At 35.6% G+C, this 25,299-nt stretch overlaps 1 protein-coding gene across 1 annotated transcript in view; it reads left to right on the top strand.

The window, feature by feature from the left end:
- HCN1 (hyperpolarization activated cyclic nucleotide gated potassium channel 1) overlaps positions 1-25,299 on the top strand; it is a 192,425-nt gene that overhangs the window by 91,119 nt on the left and 76,007 nt on the right. The window contains exon 3 of the mRNA XM_085213684.1: positions 6,163-6,324. Coding sequence (XP_085069810.1) covers positions 6,163-6,324 — 162 coding nt within the window. The remainder of the gene's footprint in view (positions 1-6,162; positions 6,325-25,299) is intronic.

The following is a 25,299-nucleotide window of genomic DNA, read 5'->3' as shown; positions in this document are numbered from 1 at the left end:
ATGGTTTGCTTTGCCTCAATGAAAGCAAAGGCTTAGTCAAACAAGGTACATTCTGTCATTAAAATAAATAATGAAAGAAACTTTCACCGGTGTAAAAGCACAGTGAAAATTGGCACTGTTTTTTGTTTCAGGATCCTGAGGCTTATCAGTCTTGGCTTGTTTTCTTTGTTACAGAACTAAAGAGACTAGTCCTCTCTGTTTTGATGTCAAAGCAGGTCACACACATTAATCACAATAGGATAATAAAAATAAATGCTTTGGCAGTGAGGTTATGCCCTCAGTATGAGAAATAATATATTAGTATGGTTTTGGCAAATTTACAGTAGATAACACGTATTGCAGAGTTTGTATGGAGTGAAAAAATGTTGCTTGCTGGTTTTAATGCTTTCAGGTTTACCTGAACTTGGAGCACTATCACATGTCTGTGTTGTTGTGTTGTTCTTTTTGCTACACGGAAGCTGGCTGCCATTTGTACATGCCTTGAAGCAGAATAAATAGGGCCGCTATTACAAAACCTAATGTCAAATTGAGTCCATCTAGAAATAAGAATTTTTAAAGGTCACATAAAATAGGCCAATCATCTCAGCTTTTTTTTTTTTTCTTTTTTTTTTCTTCTTTTTTTTTCTTTTTCTGGATATGTTTGATTTAAAATATTTTATACCATTTATTTAATCACTGGTGTTTACCCCCAGGGCATACTAAAGCAGAAGCAGATCTCTGCATTTGTCATTAGCTTAAAGTCACAAATACAACTAGACTAAATAGTGCTATAGACTACTGAATTATCAATGATGAATTATTTATTATCAAATTAAGTACAAGCATCAGGAGTCAGTTAAGTGTAAAATGTAACTCTAAGGGCACACCTTGGCATTTCAATCAATGGGCCTTTACATCTACTCTTGCAGATATATTTTCCGTGTAGAATGTAGTAAAATGCAGCTTCCAAAGAAATGAGCTTTGGTCAGAGTTGGATGCAATCCACACTATCTCAAAGGATATTTATGAAGAATGTCTTTTGAAATCAGTTTGTAGAATATAACATGGATAAAAAGTCATGATTGGCTTTCACTGTTTAAAGCAGATGGAGAGACAGAAGTGCAAACAGAGCCCTTGTGCTCATAATATTTTATTTTCCTGGAGCTTTCTGTTACAAATACTGTCTTAAAAGTGAATGTTTAGTTCAGGTAGAAAAATCTGAATCCTGCAGTTCTTAATCTCTGTCTAGGTGCTGCTCTGAACCTAACAATTCTGGGCTGACCCAGAGAATGAACCAAAAAACCTTGTTATTTTCGTGAGTGTTATTTTGCCTGGCAGTCTATCCTGAACTTACCTTGTTTTGCTCAGTGCTACACTCAGTCTGCTTTTAGTGACTGACATACACGTGCAGCTATTTCAGTCTCCAGAAGGTTCAATATTCCAGGCTCCTCACTGCTCACTTTGTACAAGTGTCATTTCATGTGGCCTTGAGGCTCCAAGCAGAACGTGAAGATGAAACCTTGACTGTCTTTACGATTCTGAACACTTCTAGTGCTTCTAAGAGGTGCAAAAGAGGACGTATCTCAATCAACTCTGTGGTACGAGATTTTAATAAATTTTTCAGGATTTCCCGAGACTTTCTTTTCCCTTCTGGGAGAGTTAAATGTTGGTAAATTTTATAAATCAAATTTTATGTAACTGAACATAAAAATCAGGCCAAACTACAAATCACAACTGAAGAGCTATTCCCTTCCAGTTATAAGAAGCCAGAAGAGGTAACCTAGAGCACTCCACAAAAGCAGATTTTAAATTCATTTAGTTGAGCTAGATATGTACTATTAACTTAATATGACAGCCCTCAAATACTGTTAAGTGAGTGGTAACTTGCTGGAACATTTTTTCTGTCTCAGGCTTGGAAATCAGTCAGCAGGACCAATTTAAAGTACACACTCCAATATAAATGTGAGAAAAGAATAATCTGCTTTCTTCCTTACACATGGAAATCAAGAGAATCATTAATGAAGTGTGAATAAAAACTGAGATAAAACATGTGGCCTATGACTTCTTGAGGAGCAATTTCTTGTTCTCTATGAACAATATTTTGCCAAAATGTAAAAAATGGCTAATATGTGATTACATTTCAACCAATGTCAGCTCATTAGGGAAAAATTTAAGAAATAATAACAATACAGGAATAAATTATGGGTTTCCAGAAGTGAGGTAATATACCACAGATTATTATTAAACATTTTAAAGTGTATGAAAGCTGGAAGCTGTTAGCAGCAAAAATATTAAAAAAGAAAAAAAAGCCCCAACAGAACAACAAAAAATGCATTATAATAATAAAAAGTATAATCTGCAATGGAAATTGAGTAGTAGAAAAAAAGAAGAGATATCTATTAAGTATTTTCTATTATGTGAAATGATAATATAGAAAGAGTTAGTTCTCAAAGAAATGTTCATTTTTTCTTGCTTGCAGTATTTTCATGTTGCTGAAGTCATTTCTTTTTGTAAATATGCTATTAAAAAATTGTGCCCGATGGCTGAATTTTTAAGTGTAGTGTAAATAAAGTGGCCAGATTTTCAAATGTGTTTTAGGTATGCTCATTTATGTGTGATTTATGGATAGTGAATCTTTAATGATATCCAAGCTATGAACATTTAGATACCTGAGTAGTGTGTTTAGAAGCCTAACTCTGCACGTTTCCATGTGTTCCAATTATATTTTTTATGAGTTTTATCTCAGTAAGGAATCCATTCAGACAGAAAAAGAAAAAAAAATAAAATGTATAGCACACCCATGCTGTGAAACCGAACTAATCCATTTAAGGTTTCCACTTTGACAAACTGCTGGTGGGCGAATGAGTGGTGTTGGCTTTCTATATGCCAATTCCACTCTTAACAAACTACATTCCTCCTAGGAATTTTAGTAAGGATTAGTTCAACAAATAGGAACTGTGTTTTTTGATTACAAAAAGAGAATGTGATGAAAATATGAATGATTACTTCTTATTTCCTTGTATCACGATCAGTTCCTCAAGAAAGAATATAAAAAATTAAACATGCACTGTGAGTCTTCAGTCAACAGGTCAGTGTAACTGCTAGCTTTAATAAATAGCTCCCTCTCCTTCAACTAACAAATGTTACTGATAACTTACAGTGCTGCCTTTGGGTATTTTAATATGTTGGGTTTTTTGTTGTTGTTGTTGTTTTTACAACCAAGCAAAGATTTCCATGATAATTTTCAAAAAAGAAAACAGCTTTTGTTCACTGGTGATTGGTTAGAATACACAGAGATGTTTAATAGGTTATTTCAACATGCATAAGATTTTTTCTTACTAAACTTTCTTCTGTAATACAGTTATCACAGTTATTAGACTACACAGCTATTAAAGTAAACAGAGGATGAGTGAAAAATGCCACAATCAATCAGTGCCATGGTGAAAATACTGATTTCATGTTACTGTGATAAACAATAAACGTCCAGAATGCTAATATATTTGTAACAATACCTACTGATCCTTTGAGCTAAGCTGCAGAGGAGTATTTCTTGAGTGGAAAGGTGTCAGAAGTCATAGAATCACAGTGTCAGATGCTGATGGTTTCAATCATTTCCTTTACTGCATTTGTTTCACATATGATTTTCAGTATATTGCTGTTCTTTCAATATCATTCCTGCATTCAGTGATCATTACTGAAAAGGCATACCAGTAATGAAAAGGCAGATGCTGCTTACTTTTTAGGAAAAACAAGTTACTCAGTGATAGAAGCAAGATAGTCCTTGCAAAGCCCAGGCCCATCAGGAGCCCTCGCTGATTCAGCAGGGCCTTTTAGTTTGAACTTAGCCCTCCAGCTATTTGGTTTGATTTTTTTCTTTTTTTGTACCACCTCCTTCTGTATCCTGGTTCAAAAGGCCCTTTTGAGAATATTTACTGAGCCATCACACAGTTTCACAGGCTGGGCAGGAAGCAGTACACCTATAAAAGCAAGGTAAGATCACTGAAATACATTTACAAATCCATCCACTGGTCTATTCTTTTTTTTTTTTTTTTTTTTTTCCCCAGTACATATTAAAATATAAATAATGTGCATCTTTTAAAATTTGAAATAAAAATATACCAGTGCAAAATGCCCTTAAATTCATGGATGTTCTCTATCGTTAGGAGCTTCCACCCTCAGGCTATCTCTGTAACATGAATTGATGCCAAAAAATGCGCTCCATGCAAGTGAAAGAGCCACAGAGAGATCATTCTTAGGCAGCTCTGATCACAGGACATGTGAACAGCCAGTCATCTTGACTGTGCCTGTAGTTACTGAGGTCAGAGAAGGATGCAGCAGTCCTGGGGTCTGTGCTGCTGTCTCATTGTCTTTGGAGAGTTTCACAGAACCAGATCTTCCGGATCTTCCCTTGATTATCGCAAACACTTAGATTTAATGTGTTTTCAGAACACGTGCAATAAAATAACCATGTGGGGATAGTGTAATCTAAATGAAACTCAGTGTGTGTTAGCGCTCCAGAACAGTAGTACTCTTGTTATTTATTTCCATTCTTGAAATAAAGTTATTTTAGTCTTACAAACTACCTACTCACCCAGTTCATCTTTTGCTACTGAAACTGTAGCTATTTAAATAGCTATAGTTTAAATACATTTCCACAGAGCACAAATTTTAATAATGTCACTTTTCTGTTTATTTCTATTTACATTATCTCCTAAATATTACTGTCATTTCCTTGGTATTGAGAGGAAATAATAGTGTCTAGAGAACATTTAAGAATTTGTTTCAAGTGTCTGTGAAGCTGAGATTTGTAGTATTATTCTCTCAAAATGCTCTAACTTGAAGCAATGTTTTGTACATAAATATAATGTATTAGGTATGTTTCTGTTACATAAGTTTTACAGTTTGGGATTAAAAAATATGTCATTATTTTCAACAAACTCTCACTAACAAAAAATTATATTGAAAGACATCTTAACCTGCTCTCTTTATTTGCACTTGTTCTCATTTACAGCATGGGTACTTAACCACTGCCTTCAGTTTTAGCGATGTGAAAGCTGGAACAGAATAATTTTCTCATGCACACTTGAATTCTTTTGGAATTTCCATTTTGGTGATGTGTGTTTTGCAATGTTAGTGAGCAGATTCGTGTTTGCTGATCTCTGACTGCGGTGCATGGTAATGTGCTGCTGTATCATCTACTAGGTGAGAGACTGGGATGCTGAAAGGACAGAATCAAATGCATTAAGGAAATGGATTGGATGCCTAACTGGAGCAGCCAGCGTTGTATGTGGTCTTCAATTTTATTATTTGGCTCAATAATGATGTCTAATATTTTGCGCCCATCAAAAATCTATGTTTTTCTATTGATGTCTCTTCACAGAACTGGGGATTAACAGCTGACCTTCATCTTTTGTGCTCTTGTTTTTGAGAGTATGTTTATGTTTTGCTATAAGAGACCATACAAATAAAATTGTTTTTTTAACAATAATGGAAAAATCCAAATGATTTTTTTTTTTACCTTATCTTAGCTACTACAGATGTTTCAGGATTCTCAGCATTTTAGCAAAACTGCCAATAATTAGGAGCTGTGAAATCTTCCTCTGTCATTTTGCTTGCTGAGCTGAAATTTGCAGTACAGAAGTTATATATATATATATATATATATATATATATATATATATATATATGTAAAATTACTATATTGCTTCTTCACTCTCATTTTGTTACTTTTTAGAAGGCAGGCAATGTGACTCTATTCTGAATAGGTAATTGAATTTTAACTTCCACAATTTTGCGAATATTTAAGATATCCAGTTAACAGACAAGAAATGGATTCACTACTTTTTCCAAGCTTCCCAATTCTTTTTTACTTTTTTTTTTTTTTTTTTGAGATCTACTTCGATTAAAAGAAGTTTGTGGCTTTACAAAAGTACTTCAGTTGGTGGCTTCTGTTTAAATGAAACACTTTTTAGCAGCCTATGTAACCGTGATGCAGACAAGAGCCAGGTGTGTCATGTACAGTCCCATGCCCAAATCAGTGTGCCCACATTAGTGAATATCACTGAATGAACTCTACCTCCTTAGAAGTTCAGAATGATGCTTCCTCGTCTTTAATCTGCCTGATGAAAAGTAAATAATTTGCATTTCTGATTTGGATCACACTTCTGTAATTTTTCCTTACAGATTTTCCACATGACATATGATCTGGCCAGTGCTGTGGTGAGAATCTTTAATCTAATTGGAATGATGCTGCTGCTTTGCCATTGGGATGGTTGTCTTCAGTTTTTAGTACCGTTACTTCAGGATTTCCCACCAGATTGCTGGGTGTCCCTAAACGGTATGGTTGTAAGTATTGTTCATTTTTCATTGTGCTTTCTAAACTTTATTTTCCTAAACAGTTAGCCTCAGACTTAATTGCAAAAATACATGCCAAGTAAGACAGTGCCCTGCAACATACTCAAAGTTATTTAGGGGTTTTGATTGCTTGCTTACTAATAAACAAAGGTTGCTTTTGTATCCCTCACCACCAACAGTACTAAGCTGACACACAGTCAGTAAATGAACCAGAAAATACTTTCACTTTTGAGGCCATTTTAATTAGTTTATTAATCCTCATTCCCTCAAGGGAGTCATTGTAGGACATTTGGAAACACTCAGTGCACTAGTGTTTTTAGTTTATTTTCAGAAGGCTATAGATGTTGATTTAATCTTCGTTATTTTCATCTAATACAGTCCTCTGCTTGTTTTGTAAATAACTTCTGGCTATGTCATTAAGTCCTTTACCAAATCGTTTCTGCCTGTCAGGATGAGTTTCTTCTAAGTAGAATACAGGAAATACAGATTTACTTCTGTAATAGTTATGTGTGTTGAAAAGACAGTTCAAAGAGAGAACTTGTTTATGCCTTGTTTATAAGGAAGGTTAATGATGTTCTCCTTGTATGACATATGCCTTGAAGAATTAAATGCTTCTTGTGAAGCTGGATGATGAATCAAGTAGACTTTTTTCATAGAAAATACATAGATAAAGTTGTTGAAACGTGTCTGTAGCAAACAGAAAAAGTCCCAAGCAACTATCTCATTGACCACCTGAAACACAGAATCACAGAATCATAGAATCATCAAGGCTTGAAAAGACCTCCAAGATTATCTAGTCCAACCATCCCTGCCACCAATACTTCCCCACTAACCATGCCTCTTAGTAGGAAATTTAAATGTTTCTTGAACAGCCTCCTTGGGCAGCCTATTTCTACAATTTTTATGACACTTTTACTGTAGATGAGCAACTTGTACAGTCCCACATATTTCTATTGTAAAAACATAATTATATTTGTTCCTTTAGGAATGTAATACTGCCTATTACTGTTGGAGCTTGGTGACTAACACTGTCAGTCATACAGACAAGCATTTGCAGTCACTGAATGACATATTTAATGATAAGCAGCATGTTTGCTGACACCTCACTGTGCAGCTTTCCAAAAAAAAAAAGTGACATATCTTCACAAATGGAATTGCTACAATATAAGTAGGTCACCAGGATGCTGACTGGCACGGTTTTGCATTCTACTGCATTGTGGGTTCTGCTATATAACATCTTTCATTCATATTCTGAAAGGGTACATTTTCTACCAGCTTCCTAAAGATTTGGATAAAAATTACTCTAGAGAGTGAAAGGGAATAAGCCCTGGCTTATGCTTAACTTATGAAGGTTAAAAAGTTTTTATCTAAATAGGTAAAAACTTAAAAAGTATTTACCTTTTTATGAATGCTTAAATATTAAATTCTTCCATATGAGCAACATTTGACCGTAGAAAGCTGCACACATTCTTAGGGAGATCTTTCTGCCTGCCTACACTCAATTTTCTTGTAGAAGCATTTCTGTCTCCTTACTGGCCACATGCTCTTTGAATGATCCTTTCCAAAAGGATTTATTTTCTCTGACAAACTTGCTGCTATTAATGAACACTGAATATTGTGGGGCAATCTGAACTGTTGTTGGTGGCCCCAAGGGACCCCAAAGGACCGATATTGTCAGGAAGAGGAGATCTTCACCTATATCCATCTATTGCATCTTTCTGCCAATTCTTTTTTCACTCAAAGATTTCAGCACAGTATTCTGTAAAGACAATTATAAATGCATTTGGAGCTTGTCTCAAATTTCTGAATCAGAGAATTCTGAAATATGTAGGTTGCTCTGAAAGTAACGCCACCTATTTATTTCCATGGAATCTGCAACAGATACAAAGAAAACAGTAACACTATTTGATAGGGTAAATCCTCAGCTACAAAACACCATTTTTCAGCACAGTCACCATCATTAGCTACGCACTGTCACCAGCAGTGAACAAGAGCTTGCACATTTGCAAATATCTGCATGGCCATCCAGAACGTGGCTGGAAATGTGAATATGAAATGTGAATGTGAAAACATTGTTGCTGCCTCTGCTGAAAAGCACCAGGTCACTGTGCTCATATCCATTGTTTGTCCTCCATCGATCTTCAGCACACATCAGTGAATGTCAGTGGGTGCTAATTTTTCTGCATTAAGGAATTCAGTTCCACACGTTTGCTTCATGCACTCTTCCATGTCAGACACCATCGTGTCAGACTGCTCTTTGCTACCATCTCACGTGGCAACATAACATAACAGGATATTGGTGGAAAGGTTTGACATACACTGCCTTATAACCAACGTGCGCCTCTGATGTCAGAAGCCAACAGAATAACATAGGTAATAGTGCTCCTTTTGGAGCAACCCTTGCACACCTGTTCTGAAAAAATTGAAATTGCCCATCTGTGAGTTTCAATCTTATTTTGAGTAGAGAGGGTTGTTTTTTTTTTTTGGTGTGGGCTTCAAAAAAAACAACAACAACATTTTCAAACAAAACAAAACACGGGATACAAGGATAATACCTAATTTTGCTTTGAAGTAATATTTCAACAATTAGTGATGGTGATCATAGACTTGAAGACTTATTCTTAGAAAACATATATATCAGTTTTTCAGTACACAACACAGCTGCTAGTCAGTTGCAAGCCAAAGATTTAACAGATAATGTGATGGTGAAGGAAGTAAAGATTCCTTGAGCGTGACGTGCTGTCTCCTCTATCTTTGCAACCTAGCATATTGTTCCAGGCCACAGTTGCATTCTTTTATATTCATTATTAATTCATTTTTAATTTGTTTTTAATTTGTTATAATTCAGACTTGCTTCAGACTGCAGATTACAAGAACGTCCTCTAAAAACCTTCTTCTGGAAACATTCTTTTCTGTAGAAGCTAGTATGTGAAAGTTTTCAGATTCCACAGGCCTACTCACATTGTACTGTTAGGAAGAACAAAGGTTAAATTTAATGTCAGAAAGGAACAAAATAATGAAATCAAGTCTACTGCCTCTCTGAACAATGGCAATGAATGAAATTAAAGAAAAGCAAATCAGTGGATTTTCATCTTTGAAAGAATGATTAAAAATGTCAGATTGGACCATCAGATTGACTATGAAATGAAATGGAAGGGCTTCTCTTTGAAAGGAAATAGGATGGCCATAGGCTGGTACTGAGCCAACCTTGACCCTGAATAGTTCAAACCACTTTGGGATGTTTTCCTCAATAATAACGAACTCAAATGGTGTATGTACTTCCTGGATTTCTTGGCCAATTCTTAGCATTGGCATTCCTGTTACAAAGAGAAAGGCAGAGCTGGTATCTTTCTTTAAATTTTCTAGTTGTGATCCCACCTGCCCACTTTCATATCATTACTGCCATTTCATTGCACTGATTTTTTAAAAGTAGTTTAATTAGTAACTGTTTGCCAGGAGGATCCTATACTCTTTTAAAATATCCATGTACTTCTCTAAAAATAAGAGACAACGGCATGAGCTCTTTCTTTAATGCTCGCTGTAAGTTGTGTTCCAGCCAATCAATAAAATAACAGACAATAAGTGCTGTGAGGGTATATTATATATAATATACCCTCATGAATATATATATATATTATATATATATATATATATATATTCAGTTCCTTATCTTTTTTACAACCAGTATTATGAGTTTAATTCCTAAACAAGGTCTTCTCTGAAGAAGTATCACAAAGTTTCCTAATGATGCTGCTTAATTTCTCCTTGGCTCAGAAAGGCTATTATCTGCAGCTTCTTGTGTGATTTATCCTCAGCTTTCTGATCTGCATTGCCTCAGACTAGTGTACTTCCATAATGACTCATAGACCAAACAGCTTTATCATACCTCAGAGTCTGAGCCAGTTGTTCATTAGAAAATTAGGAGTAAAACTTTCGCTTGAGACCAAGGGAAATGCAAAAACAGGAAGAATGCTACAGGATCCTCTCCTATAATTAGTCTGTAAAACTCTTCTGCATTTTGTATTCACTTTCAGCTGTGGTGAATTGCAAAAACACAGTGTGTGAGCTCCAAATGATGAGCAGTTATAGCCAGGTCTTGTAGGAGACAGAGTTTCTAAGCACATGAAGATGAGATGACATTTTTGCCACCGATTCCATCTGGCCATCTTGCCATCTATGTATGAAATAAATAATTATTTGCAGTAAATTCATTGTTGCTGTATTGGAAGATTGTTCTTTTTCCATCATCTACGGTAAAGTCTTAAATGTTAGTCCCTGAGTACAGTGTCTGAAGATCCCCAGCCTCTATTTTCATGTTTTTATTTGCAATAGTTAGATGTATGGTTAGGAAAACATGGCCTACTAAGCAAGGTATTTACCTAAAATTTTCAGATTTTTTACATATAGCAATGTCTTAGTCAGATAAAAATCTAGCAGAGAAGTATAGAACTTCAAGACTGGGTTTCTTAAAAGCCAGAAAACTGCAAAGCTTCTGAAAAGAGCATGCTTTGCTAGCATTTCTCATGGCAGTCAGACGATTTGCTCAGTAAGAACCCTTCAGGTTTTCTGGTTTCTTTGTTATGGCTTTTTCATACTATCCTTGCAGTTCAGTTGTGTCAGACTCTGGGTTTGGTGGGGTATTTTTTAGGTTTTGAGTTACGTGGAGGGAAATTTTGCTTTGTATTAACTCATTAACACCATTGGAAATCAGAAATTAGCCTGCAGAACCTCATCTCTGACAGTATCACCACTGAAATGAAAAGATTCTGGGAATTTCTGTTGAAGAGTCTGAAAGCCCTTCCTTTTATAAAATAAATTGTTTAAATGAATGCCTAATAGTAAAATTCAGAAATGCAGGAGATGGTCAGGATTTCTAAGGACTAAGAATTATGGTAACATAAATTTAACATGCACAGAAACTAGTAATAATGCATCAACTTGAATTTAATGTCTTAGCTTTTCTTAATAATATACATAATTTTCAATTACACAATCACACATTTCAGTAAGAACTCTGCTTTACTCATCTGAGCTCAAGGAATGGATTACAGTCACAATTATTCAGCATTGGATTTTTCTGTTTTGATACTACATTGGCTCAGCACCTTCATCCCTATGGTTAGTCATTAGAACAGCTAAGAATCTCCTGAGAACAACTTTTTATTATATGGCAAGATGTTGAGCAGTGTTCAAAGCACTGATTCTTTTGACTTCATTTGCAGTGAAAAGTAATAAATGCTTATAGAAATCATATCCCACAACCTTTAATTGGGTAATAAGTATGGAACATATGGAAGTCGTGGTTACCAGAGGCACTGTGGATCTCGTGAGATATATTACTACTCTAAAATATTTTATACATTTACATATGTCTATTGCTTTAGTTAGCAAGTGCTTCTATAAATAGTTAAAATATTGAAACTACATTTCTGAGATTGACTCTGATGAAAATATTAGTAAAGTAGGAATTTCCCAATTTAGACGAGTGCTCTATTTACAGTACAATTTCCAAACATGGTCATACTAGTAATAACATTATGTAATCTACATTCTTAGGACAAAGATATTCCTCTTTGGTGAATGCAATAATTATATCTCTTCTAGGATGTGCTTCATCAAGATAACAGAGTAATGCTGCAGTTTGTGCCCTATTCCAGTAGGTGAAAGAGGTCATAGCAACCTGTGTTAGGACAAAAAATAAGATAGCTTAGGACAATATATTAGTTTATTTGATTTGACGCTATAATAAACTGCAATGGAAAATGCTGTAGACATGCAGAACAAGATACGCTTCATGTAGACTGAAGCCAGCTGTTAACATCAGTACCAAAGTTTTACACTAAGCTAGCGAGTATTAGAGAAAAGAAGTAGCTGAGGACTATTGATTTAACTCAGTGTGTCATGATCAATGGAGAGGAAAACAAATTATGTTCTCATTTTTTACAATTGCTGAGGCTTTAAGAAGGCCCACCTAGATTTTGGCGTATGCTTTTCTTTCTGTTCTCAGATAGGTGAGGAGGTCATTCATCTTTGCTCGGCTGCAATACACATACTAATGGAAGAAATAATAACTTGTTATTCTTATCTTCTTGCCTTTGATATAAGATCTGTAGTTCTACTCATATCTCCTGTACTCTGGGACTGTGTAATCTGACAGTAGATTTCTGATGTGCCTATATAAAAGCAGTCATTAGATTTCCTGTGCCTTGTATTTGTTTAAAATATTTCATTATTTTTATTTCGTGCACTTAGTCATTGCTGGTAGTAAATTAATTCTGAACAATAAGAAAGTTCCTGGAGTCCATTGCAGCATCGACACAATATGATTAAAATTCGTTTCCATTGTGGCTGCTGTTTCTTGACCTAAAAATAATACTCATTTGTTCCAAAGTGTTTTCTTAGTGTTATGATTTTTTATGTCTTCGCTTTCAGATTATATTATCTTTGTCTTTCAAGCCATGATATATCAGTGCAAGGCAGCTTTGTTTTTCTTCTAATAATTTGAACTGTAGCAGAAACACACTGGTTTACAGTTTCACAATCACACCTCACTGGTTCACTAAGCTAAAATGATGATGATAAATATATTCATTTTCATGGCTTACTGAAAGTGGTATATTCCCAGGTTCTCATTGGGAACCCACTGTGCTAATATCGTGAGCTAATTGACATGCAGATCCTTCAGCGCTGAAAAATAAAGGTGAAAAATCATTTACAGGAAGGCCCAAACCTTTATAGAAATTTAACATTACGAAGTATTTGTGTCATCTGCATGTCTTTGGATAATATCCATAATACTTGGATTGCAACTTGAACAAAACTGAAATCAGTGCCTCAAAGAAGGTTCTCAGAACACAATGCTCTCAGCTTTGGAAATTAAAAGCTCAAGCACTATCATAAGCCATGTTACCTTACTTTACTGTAACTAAAAGCTCAATGTCTCAGTATTGATGCTATTATTTAATGATGACAGTGACAATTAGTTAACTAGATATTAATGCTTAGTGCTTCTAAATTAGTATGCCCCTGTTTTTAAGTGCTGATTGTAACATTGTGCTACTGATGAGTTAATAGCTTCTAGAGAGGGAGACTTCTGTAATGAATTAGTTGGCTGCGTTGTGTGCTTCTGTTTCTTTCAGATAGAAAGCTGGTCTTCCTTACAGAGGATAAGAATAATGAAACAATTAGTTAGAGGAAGCATGCAAAAGCAAAATGTTGAACCTAGTGGATACTTATTTCCACACTTTTTCTTCATTATTGTGAGAGCTGGTAGGAAGTTACTCAGATGTGGATTCAAGGAGGGATTCACCCATTTGTCATTAAACCATAATTCCCATGTTTCTCTCTGCCAACAATCAACCCCACTCATGAATTTTTATTCTGTAGTATATTGTGATGGGATTTGGGGTAAATTGTAAATTATGAAATATTTTATGTAAGCCTTCAACTTGAAAGACTACAAAAATCTGCATGTAATATGGTTAGCTGCAATGTTACATTTGATAGATGTCCAGGGAAAAATAATAGGCTTCATAATCTGTGTCTTATACACTTCCTTAATAAAAATTGAAGCAGAGCAGAAACATAAGTTGGTTCTATTGTATTTTAGGTAGTTGTATCCTCCATGTACTTCAGAATGAATATTCAGGCAGTAATGAGCACCTCATTACCAAATACAGTTTCTCTGTTGTAAAAGAGGGCATTCATTTTGTTTAGAAGGAACTGGATCAGGATCTTCTGTTCTGTCTCTGTAAAGGACAGTAAGTGTTTATGTGCATGTAGTGGTTTTCCAGGTTCAACTGACACATCCTTGTGGAATGGTTATTCTGAAGCAGCTCTTCATAGGTGGACTGAATCTCCAGGCACTGAATGCTTGGACTATCTATTCCAGAGAAGGTTTTTTGTTTGTTTTTTTTTTTCCATTCCAAATCTATGGCAATGTGCACTTGATCTGTGTGCGTAAAGAGTGTATAAAAGATAATTGGCTTTGCAGAGGCTGCCTATTATTGCCAAAAGGTCATTTTCAGCCATATTACAATCATTTTCTCAAGGGCACTAATTTTAAAGCTTTTAACTGAGCTTTTTTTGCCATGTCAAATTTGCACTTTTCACACATGACTGTTCTGATATTTAAAGTATTTTTGGACAGAAGTTCTTGCTGAGAGGCAATTAGAAATAAAAATTGCCCATCTGAAATAGTGACAGTTTAAAGGCTTACATTTTACATTAGAAAAGTCAAAAAACAAGCAACTTTGTTCCATGTCTAGGTCTGAAGTGAGGCACTTTGTATGCCAGGCTCTTCAGATTTTTGTCACTGGTTCACATAACACTTCTTATACTTTGCAGTGTTTTTTTTGTTTTGTTTGTTTCTTTGTTTGTTTTCTCATGCTAGAAGAATAGCAATTTTAGTATTAAAAACTTGCTCTTTATTTTAAAGAGCCACCATAAACTGCCATACAATATTTTTTATATCACTCTAATAATTTTTTTCTCTTTGTCTTGAATGACATGGTTTTAAAAAATGTTCATTACAGTCTCCTATGAATAATGTTGAAGAAGACACAGATGTCAGGTCTAGTTCATTACCACAATTACCTAATTTTTGCAGTACTGCTAATACAGTGCTGTGATATAAATGTTTTGAAGCAATCTCTTTGCTTCACCAAGCTAAAATATTCTTTGTCATTTGAATGAGACCAGAAAATAGTTCCCATGTTTTCAACAGATCACTCATGTAGCTTTCAATCTCATGTAGTCTCCTTTCAATCCATCTATAATCTATAATGACACTCAACTTTATTTTAAGGTATAGATAGTGGAAAAACATGACATTTTGCTATTTTGAATAATGAAAGCTCCTTTGATATACTTCCTCTGACGTAGTTCTTTGCATGGAGTTATTTTGTTCCTTTCCTCAGACTTAATTCTAAAGGTTGGATCTGAAAAATATTGACATACATACATATTTTTTACAAAGTATTCTGTTATTTACACTTGAGAGGGTTCCAGCAGACATCTATATTGCTGAGGAAGTCCTGTGTGTTAGTTTCAATAAATTCACAAAAATGCTGTGTTGAAATTCAAAAAACTCAGAAGCAGTTTTTTTTTTTTCCAGCACTGCAGTCATCATGCTCTTACTCCTACCATTAATTATAAAGAGAAATAAAGTCTGTCCTTTTAAAAAGAAATAGAAAGGAACTTCTAGTGTAAACTTCAGAAGGAGAAAATAACTTTATAATATGAAATGGGACTCAACTCACTATCATTTGCAACCTAATTTCAGTGAAATGAGAACTTTGTATTTTTGGTTGGAATTATGAAGCTGTTTGAAGGTTAGCTGAAACTTGTCTGTATCTGCATGCTTTGAGCTTATAAAACCTGGCTGCTGTAAATATAAATTATTGTTGTCAGTATTCATACTTAGTGCTATTCATAATGCTTTTCGTTCCCTCAGAAGGATGAATGGCTTGATTACTTTCAATTGAGTATATAAAGCCACAAGGACTTGATTTGATCATAAATAAATGTGTAATATATACACAGAAGATTATCAGATTTTTCAGATCAATTGTCATTTTTCAGGTATCCACTAAATATGGAGATTCCAGCTAAGAAAACTTTCTAGTTGAGCAAGTTAGAGTACACTATTTTTTTGTAAATATACACTATTTTCCTTATAATATGAGTCTGCAAGATTAACACCTTTCTCAACCATGGCAAGGTAAATGCCATAGTTTTCAAACGTAAAGATTGTGTTCTGAATTCAAGAACTCTTGTTGCAACTTTCATTGTGCGCTCTATCCTGCGTAATGCTATAATCCCTATAATAGAGCAAATTTTAAGCTTTCACTCTGAACATTCTTCTGCTCTCAGTAGATGCCTTTTTTGTCTCTCACTCGGTCCTCTATTTGGTTTATTATACCTTGCAATTGTGGTATGCTTGCATTAAAGCTACTGCACAAGAACTGAATTCAGCTAGACGAATCCCTAGCCACTCTCCAGGAGCCCCTCACTGATTTCTCAGAGCCCCTCACTGGTTTCTCAGAGCCATTACCCTTACTGGTGAAACAAATTATCCAAATTGTTAATCCAAAAAGGTGTGGGGAGGCATTTCTGGTCATAAAAATGGGGAGCTGCTGGAGATGGTTTTAGATTAATAGGCGCTTAATGCATTTGATAGAGAGAAAGTCTCCCCTCAAGGTGATAGAGAGCACCTGCATTAACCTTCTAATCTGAATCACCATCTGCAGGAATTTGGGTTATTTTTTTGCTCCCTGTGCATAGAGCCTAGGGAGACTTATAAACTAACTTAACTGTTAAAGTGATTAACCAAAATCAGATGATATAAAATTTTATTATGCCTTTTCCTGTTAATGTGCATTCTCTCAAGTAAAACTCAGGAGAAGGTGGTCCACATGTTAATGCGGATACCTGGATGCAAATAACTCTATGAAAGGCACTGTTCCAAGCCTGATCATTCTCCATTGGTCAGGATCGTGGTGTTCTTCGTGTTCCTCTCTCCCTCAAACATCAATCATAGCCTCCTGTGGCTGACCGCTCCCCATGGTTCTTCCTTTGAGATGAGTTGTCTGCCTCAGGGTTACCAATCTGAGTCAGAACATTTTCATTCTCTGTATGTGGACTGAGGAACCCAAACTCCTTTAAACTTCTCAGCAGGTGGATGTTATAGTTGCTCCACAGGATACTTTTGAGGATCTTCCTCTAATCAGAGCAGTATGGTTTCATTCTTTAGTGCAGAGAGAGGCTTTTCTTACTTATCACGTTACAGTTCTGGAAGTATCCCATATGTTTTCCAAGCATACAGTCAAATGGCACTACTATTATTCTATGAATAGAATAGCTGTCTCATTGAAACTGCTGAGTAGTGAGAAGGGAAGTTGGCTAAAGAAAAATCAGACCCATTATAAGTTTCTGTTTTAGGACTGAGTTCTTCACTATATTGACTAATCTGTAGAAACAAAGAGTAGAAGAATAATACTCATTTATGACTTGGCCACAGATCTTTACCATTACGATTTATTCTAATTACATTTTTCCCTTTCCTTTAGATTATGGAAATCTTAGTGGAGGTGGGTAATTCAGAACTATGAATAGTATTATTGAAATGCTATTTCCCTGATCAGCAACAAAGGATATATTTATTTGAAAACTACATGTGATAATAAAAGAAGCTTTAACTGATACAAATCAGGCAAAATAATACAGATAATGCAAGGAAACTCTCTATACAAGAACAAACATGAACTGAGAATAATGCATCAGTGTTTTTAGTGCACCTTACTTTCAGGTAAGTGATAACAAAAGCTTGGAGGAAGAAGTAGGAAGGTGGGCAGAGAAAAGAAAAGAAGACAATATGGTAAACCCTCTGTGTTCTTTGCATTATAGAACTAAGGAAACACATCCAACCTTGAAGTGCACTTTGTCTCTCTCAAGAGACACCAAAATCCAGGTGGAAATCTATGGATGTTTGTTGTGTAGTTTATACAGCACAACGTTTTACCTTTATGCTTAAGTAAGTCCTGAGAACTGCACAAGTATGTATGACTGCATTCAAGTTAAAGATTCAGCTGCTGAGTGTGCATTCACATGGGATTTCAGAACCAACCCAGTGGCCATGTAAAGTCCAACTTACAGCCTGTCTGGCCGCTTTTCAGAGTGTCAAGAGTAGATGCCTGGGAAAGATCAAACCAATGCTCTTGAATAATTTCATCAGTGACCCTGACAGTGGAATTGAGCAAGTTTATGGTTAACACCAAGCTGTGTGCTGCAGTCAGCACACGCAAGGGATAGGATGCCATCCAGATGGACTTAGACAGGCTTAGTTGGGAGCCCAGGAGAATATCATGAGATTCTACAAAGCCAAGTGCAAGGTCTTGCATTTGAATCACAGCAAACCCCTGCTACCAATACAAGCTGGGATACAAAGGGAAGGAACTCAGCCCTGCTGAAAAGGACTCAGTGGGTGGTAAGCTGGACATGAGCCAGCAACGTGCCCTTGCAGCCCAGAAAGCCAACAGTACCCTGGGCTGCATGAAAACAAACACTGTCAGCAGATCAAAGGAGGTGATCCTGCCTCTCTGCTCTGCACTGGTGAGGCCTTACCTGGAGTACTGTGTTCAGATGTGGAGTCCTCAGTACAGGATATTCTTAGGCCTGTTGAATCACGCCCAGAGGAAGACCACAAAAATGGGGATGGAACACCTCTCCCAGGAGGAGAGGCTGAGAGAGCTTGGCTATTCAGCCTCAGGCTGCAAGGTGACCTGAGTGTGGCCTTTCAGTATTTAAAGGGCAGATGTAAGAGGGAAGAGAACAGACTCTTTAGCAGGATCTGTTGTGAAGGACAAAGGAAATGGTTTCAAACTAAATGAGGAGAGGTTTCAACTGGGTTTCGGGAAAAAATTTTTTACGGTAAAGGTGGTGAAGCAGAGCAGCAGGTTTCCTAAAGAGGTGGTGGATGTTCCATCCTTGGATGCAATCAAGGTCATGCTGAACCAGGCTCTAAGCAACCAGATCAAGCTGTAGGCATCCCCATTACTTGCCAGGGAGTTGGACCAGGTGGCCTTTAAGAGTGCCTTGCAACAAAAATGATACTATAATTTTGTGATTTTATGCATTGGTTTCAGGCTGCTAGATCGTTTTTTCTTCAGTTCATTATTTTGGAATTTCTGGCAAACACTGAGAAGTACTTGCAGTCTTAGGGCATTTGAATTTAAGAACACATCAGTTGTCAGTGAAACTCTGATGACATCTCAGAAAAAGAAAAGCCTCTGATGTAGATCCAGCCAGGTTACTTTGGCACCGTTATTTACTTTTTGCGTAGAGCCAAAGTAAAAGCTCTACTGCAAAATTGCTTTGTTTCCTGTCATCGTCATTCCATAATAAAATAATGCACAGCTATTTGTAGGACATAGTATTTGATGAAGGACTGTGATTTACCAGAAACACAGATCAGCCCTCTGGAGGTCTCAAGATATTTAGTAAGTTAATTTCCTGAAGAACTGTAAACGAACCAGATGTAGCCTAAAGTCTCAAAGGTATCACATTAGGAAACAAATTGAAAAACTGACAAGAAAAGTGCTGCTTTCAATACCAGCTAAGAATGCATAAAAACTGCTCTTCATCTCTGCTACAAAGAGTTACAGTAGTTAAAGAGAAAAGAATATATGATAGAAGGCTAAGGAAAAAATATTTGAATTTGCCTATGTAGTACCAAGTGTTGCCTTGCTGTAGAAATAATCTATTCTATAATACACTGGAATCTTTAAAACACTGGAGTCTATAAAGCACTCATGAAACCTAGTCCCAACTCTTATGCTGAATCACCTTGATTAGTTTTTAAGCTGATTAAACCAAGTTCAGGCCCTGTGTAGACACATTTGCCTTTCTGAGTAATGTTAGTATCTTTTAACTTACTGTGATCTGCAGTTAAGTATATATATTTTTTAATTTTCTTAGGGCATATTTCTGAAACATTTACAAAAAAGAAGTATTTTGCTACAGTTTGTATGTATATTGAGGAAGAATGAAAATATTCTTAACGAAATTAGGCTTTCAGTATTTTGAGATGCTATTAGTGAGAGATCACTGCGATATTATGATTTTGTGGATATCTGTCTACCTTTCAATTTAAATAAAAGAAATTCATATCCTTTTCTTAATAAAAGCCTTTTCTACTACTTACTAAATTAGTTATTTCTTTTACTGTTTTTGCATAGCTTCAAAATCCCTTTGATTCAGTCTACAGTAGTAGCACTCAGAATGGTACAAATTCACTGGCAAAAGAGATTTCCTTTCCATTTGTCATTTTATTTCAAATCAGATGCTCCACCTAATTTGCCATCTAGTCTGAATGGATCACAGAATGTAAAGATATAGGCTTCTTCTGTTGATTTACCTTTTCTGAATTGGTTGCAAATACTGTCAGTGACAATTTTATGTTACAGTTTTTAGTAAAGCGGTATCTTGTGGAGTTACAAGTCAGGTTTATATCACTTCACTCCTTCAGACATCTCCAAGAATGGCTCTATATTAAGCTCAAGTTATCTTCTTCCTGTTCTTGTCTATCAGATAACTACTGCTGAAAATTCAAAGCTTTTCTCAGTGGCTGAATTATAAAAGCATTTCATAGATGGCTTGATTCAGTGCTCGAGGCTTGTCAAATACAGTGTTTTGCATCATATCCACTCCCTTTCACCATCTGAAAAGAGCAGAAAAAGAGATGTCTTCAATGCATTCTAAACTTTTCAGTCTTCTGACCTTGTAGAATTTATACACTCTTTCATTAGCCATGCCATTGTTTTGACTCTTTTTTCCCTCTTTTTATATTCTTAATATTAGTTATCTCTGTGATGCCTTGTTTACCCAGTTAAACAGAAACCTGTATATGTACTTACTTATTTTAATCAATTATTGTGACTTCATAATAATTACTATGTATTTACTGTCATTACAACAAATTGCCCCTTCGTGAACACTTTTGTGTCTGTTCCAGTCAGTCCATCACTTGAAGTGGGTGGACTCAAAGTGGATGCAGAATTCATTTCTGGATTAAAAATAGTGTGATAGGAACTTCACCAAACTTTGAGTGTGCTGTGAGTAACTCAAAGGTCTTTATAACATTATTGGATTGTTTGATAAATTTTTTTGGGAAAAAAAATAGCTCCAAGAACAAAATTCAGCATATAATGGTATGGTAACATCAGTCTCAAAGACAAGAATTTGTAAAGGCTTTGGTTTTTGGATGTATTTTGGGTAAGGGCCAAAATTTCAAAGGAAGAAAGAAGGAATGCACTTCGGTGGTGCATTCTCTGAAGACAAAAATATTCAAAAACAGCCACAAGTGTTAGGCAAGGTCTAGAGCACCCAGATGTCACCTTTCAGAAACAACTTGTGTTCTTTGTGAGAGCTGAAAGGAGCTGGAACACAAGCCTTTTGAACTGCAAACTGCTACACTGAATTCTGCTCTCTCTTTTCGTTCAGGGAAGCTTAGATAGGGTAACAGGTACATTTTGGGAAATTCTCTCATTTTTATCTGTCCCCAGATTTGTCACTGATTTGTTTGCATGGCGGTAGATGAAACGTGCCCAGGCTTGTTTTCTTTCCTGGAAGCTGAATACCTGTGGCCATTTTCCTGAGACAAGCTGGCCGCAAGTGAACTCCTGATCACGGGTCACCCTTGACCTGTGCCGACTGTTGTCTGTGAGAATATCAATTGGCCCCAGCCAAAACCAACACTTTCTGAAAAACTGCACACAAATTAGTGTGAAAAATAGCATGAGAATGCTTCCTAGCAGTGTTAGATTTTAAATGGCAAAAACAGACATAGCCTATGCTTTTAACAGCCTATGCTTTTTTTTAGCGCTTTCAGAATAAAAATTCTGAAGTCTGCCAAATCTTGACTTTGACTTCTTTCTTGTTAAAATAATCCTTTGGAATAGAATATTATTTTAAACGCGAATCATGTGTTAGGAACATCCTTTTGTCTTTTGGGTTCAATTCCTGTCTTTTGGGTCCAATGACCTGAAAAAAAAAAAGGATGAATCAGAGTGGACTAACACGAAGGCAAAAGAAAAAAAAAAAAAAGAACTTTTCCCCTCACATTTAATTTTGTGATAATATATGTATAGCTGTAAGAATCTACAGTCGTATCTCTGAGTAGATACAGATTTGCAAAGGGCAGCATTGAGCAGTGTGCAGGGATACCTCCTCAATGAGCTGATAAGCTTACAAATGTGTACTGAACCATCTTTTTGAAGGCCACTGGCCTACGCATGTGAAGATAATAATTCAAATATATGTGCAAGACAAAGCTGCATGCTAAAGACAAATATTTGCACTTCTCTTGCTTTTAATGAATTTCCATACTGATTCCACAAAGAAAATAATGAATCCTTACCACAAAAATGTAGTCCCAGGGAGATATTCTTCCTGCTTGTTTTTAACGGGGAATGATGGATACTCAATTATTTCTTCTTCATCAAGAGAAAAAAAAATCCCAAAGTGTGTTACACTTCTGCATTTTTGTTTGATGGCTAGAGGAAGAGACAGAGGACCAAAACATGAATAAGCTGTAATGACAGTAAAGTCATTGTACCGCTTTACTAAAAACTGTAACATAAAATTGTCATTGACAGTATTTGCCACCAGTTCAGAAAAGGTAAATCAAGACAAAGTAAATATGTATTTAGTCATTGCTCCTCCCAGTTGAACCTTTTTTTTTTTTTTTTTTAAATATAATGCCAAACACTTATAAAAATGTTTTCTGCCTATATTGGTTTTGAAAGTATATGCTGAGTCATTTGCACCATCTGTTATCTGTGCACATATCTACAAAGACAAATGTTAAGAAGATTCTGAAGACATCTGTTTATTCCACTGGGCTTACCAATTCAGTTTTGTTTTCGTTTTTTTTTTTTTCTTCTCTTTTTATATCACAGACATACAAACTTCCTAAAATATATTCTTTTTTCCTGGCACTTGTTGAGATTTGTAGAATAGCAGTAGGATATTTAGTCTTCCAAGTCTGATCCCACCTTGACTTTATTTACCAGTTCTAGGAAACAAGAGATTTTTAGCAGTAAAAGCTATGTTAGTATAAATTTTGCTTGATAGTACATTCTCTATTGCATGTACTTGAAAAAAAATAGGCATTACAACTTCTTTTCCACTGACTACCTTGGCTATTTGTTGTGGTATTAAAAGAACTTATTTGAAAGTTGAAATTACGTTATATTATTTTGCTGTAAATTACTGTCTGAGATTTTAACAAACTGTCAATCTAAGGTGTTGTGGAAGCCAGAGAAAATCATGTAACTAACTGATGTGCAACAATGTATGCTGTGTATCCGTATAGAAACATACTGGTGGATAAATTTTATGTAAGAGCCCAATTCTAGTGTGATGTCTGTGTAACACGTGTATAACTTAGATAACATAAGCAAATTACTGCTAATGGACACAACTTGTTTTCTGAAATATGAGATCAGAACTAGAATTTGAAGATGTGTAGATGCCAAATTCAAAGCATGGGAAACTTTTGAAATCAATAAAGCTTTTTGGCAAGTTCAGTCTAGTTCTGCTACAGGGTTTGATAAGAAACACATGTTGTTTTCTCTAGTTCTGTTTGAAATACTAATTAAAAGTGTCCCAAAAAAGAAAGCATAGCCTTTTCTTAGCATACTCGCTTGATTAGTTAAATAATATTTTAAATAATTATTCAATTTTAAAAATCTTTAAGAAACTGTTGGAAATAAAAGCTTGCAGATAAATATCTAGAAATAAGGACTGTTAGGGTTATATAAGATACAAATACATTTTAATCAAATTCCCTTTGGAAAAGATGCAGTTTTCCCACTAATTTTGACCAAGGATCAAGATTTTAGGGGGTTTTTCTTGGAGACAGTGCTGCAAGATACTATGTCCTGCCACATTAGCAAGTATGCTTCATGCTCACTTTAACTTTTGAAGCTACTTCCTGCTTTGCTTTCATTTCATGCAATTACTTTCTGTGATAATGCTAAAACCAGAGGTTTTATAGGCTGCATAGCTACTTCCACACTAGTAAATAAAAGGGGCCAGGTGCTGAGCACTGGCATAGAACTAGGACAGGAGCTACTTACTGTGTCTATAGTATTAATCTTATTTGGGTTTCAGCAGGCTGGCCTAGAAGAAGTGGCTCATTTCCCAAACTGCTCCCAGGTAGACCTGAAATGACTTGAGAAAGTGCTACATGGCTCCATTGCTGGGCTGTTTCTAAGATCAAAGTTCCTGAGCTTCAAGATGATTTCTAACACACATTTCTAATTTACTAGTATAGACTCAGACCGCTTATATCCCGTCAATATTTACATCTGTCTTCACTAGTTTATATCTCACTTGCTTTCAGGAGAATACAAATGCAATGATGGCTATGCATGGATGTGTGCAACTGACTGCAAGGCAAGCTGTTGTAGGGAGAGGCTGCTGCCCTACTCCTGCTGCAGCTCTGGGAGGAGAACTAGGAGTCTGAGTCAAAGATCACTGTAGAAACCATTTCAATTTATTCCTAAGTCAGTCTTTGCTTTACAGTTATAAAGCATGCCCTTGTAAACTGAGAGGACCATTTCTGTGACCCACACAGTGACTGTGATGCAATAGGAAAAAAGAACTGAGACAAAAATTTGGAAACAAGCATTATCTGTGCAATAGTCGGCTTGTTAAGATTGATTTCTAAATCAGTATCTCTCAAGAGAGAAGATTAGGGTGTGCCTAAGGGAATGACTACAGTAATGGAGTGAAATTGGTTTGTCTGATGACAACTAAATTTCCTCATGGAAACCTCCATAGATTCCAGTAAAGTAGAAGCTCTTTCTTAATACTGAGAAAAAATAATTTGCTTTTATTTTTGTCCCCTATAAGCTGAGAAGTTGATATTGCAAAAAAAGATATTTATAATATTTGTAGCAGATTTGTGTGAAATAATGAGACAAAGAAGAGTGCCCCGTAATACAGGAAAAGGCATGGAAACAGACTTTTAAAAATCAGAAGTGCCACGTGATGAATGTGTTCTTTAGGATAAAAACTGAATTAATGTATATTCACACAAAATCATTGCAAACGATCCATTATCACTGGCTTCGTAAATCCAAAGATTTCTTAATGTCATCAAACTAGATTATGTAATCAATCCTTGGATAAACAGCTTTGGTATTTCTCACAATTACAGTTTTTAATAGTTTTTCCAATTTAATGTCATTTCATGTTAAACATTTTAAACCGATTACTGCTAATCTGGAACCACTGATCAACTCATTGTCAACTAAGACATTAAATGCCCTTTTTTACTGATTGGTTGCAGAGTGTTTTCATATAGTTCATATAGTGGTTTGGCATTTTTTAATCTATACATTAAGACAAAAATATTACAATTTAAGGAAACATTTTTGTTTCCTTTGTTTGACATATACG

This window comes from Meleagris gallopavo, chromosome Z, assembly GCF_905368555.1.
Source record: "Meleagris gallopavo chromosome Z, MGAL_WU_HG_1.1, whole genome shotgun sequence".
In the NCBI taxonomy this organism is placed as follows: domain Eukaryota; kingdom Metazoa; phylum Chordata; class Aves; order Galliformes; family Phasianidae; genus Meleagris; species Meleagris gallopavo.
The sequence above is the reverse complement of the archived record's forward strand: the minus strand, read 5'-3'. Positions and strand labels throughout refer to the sequence as shown.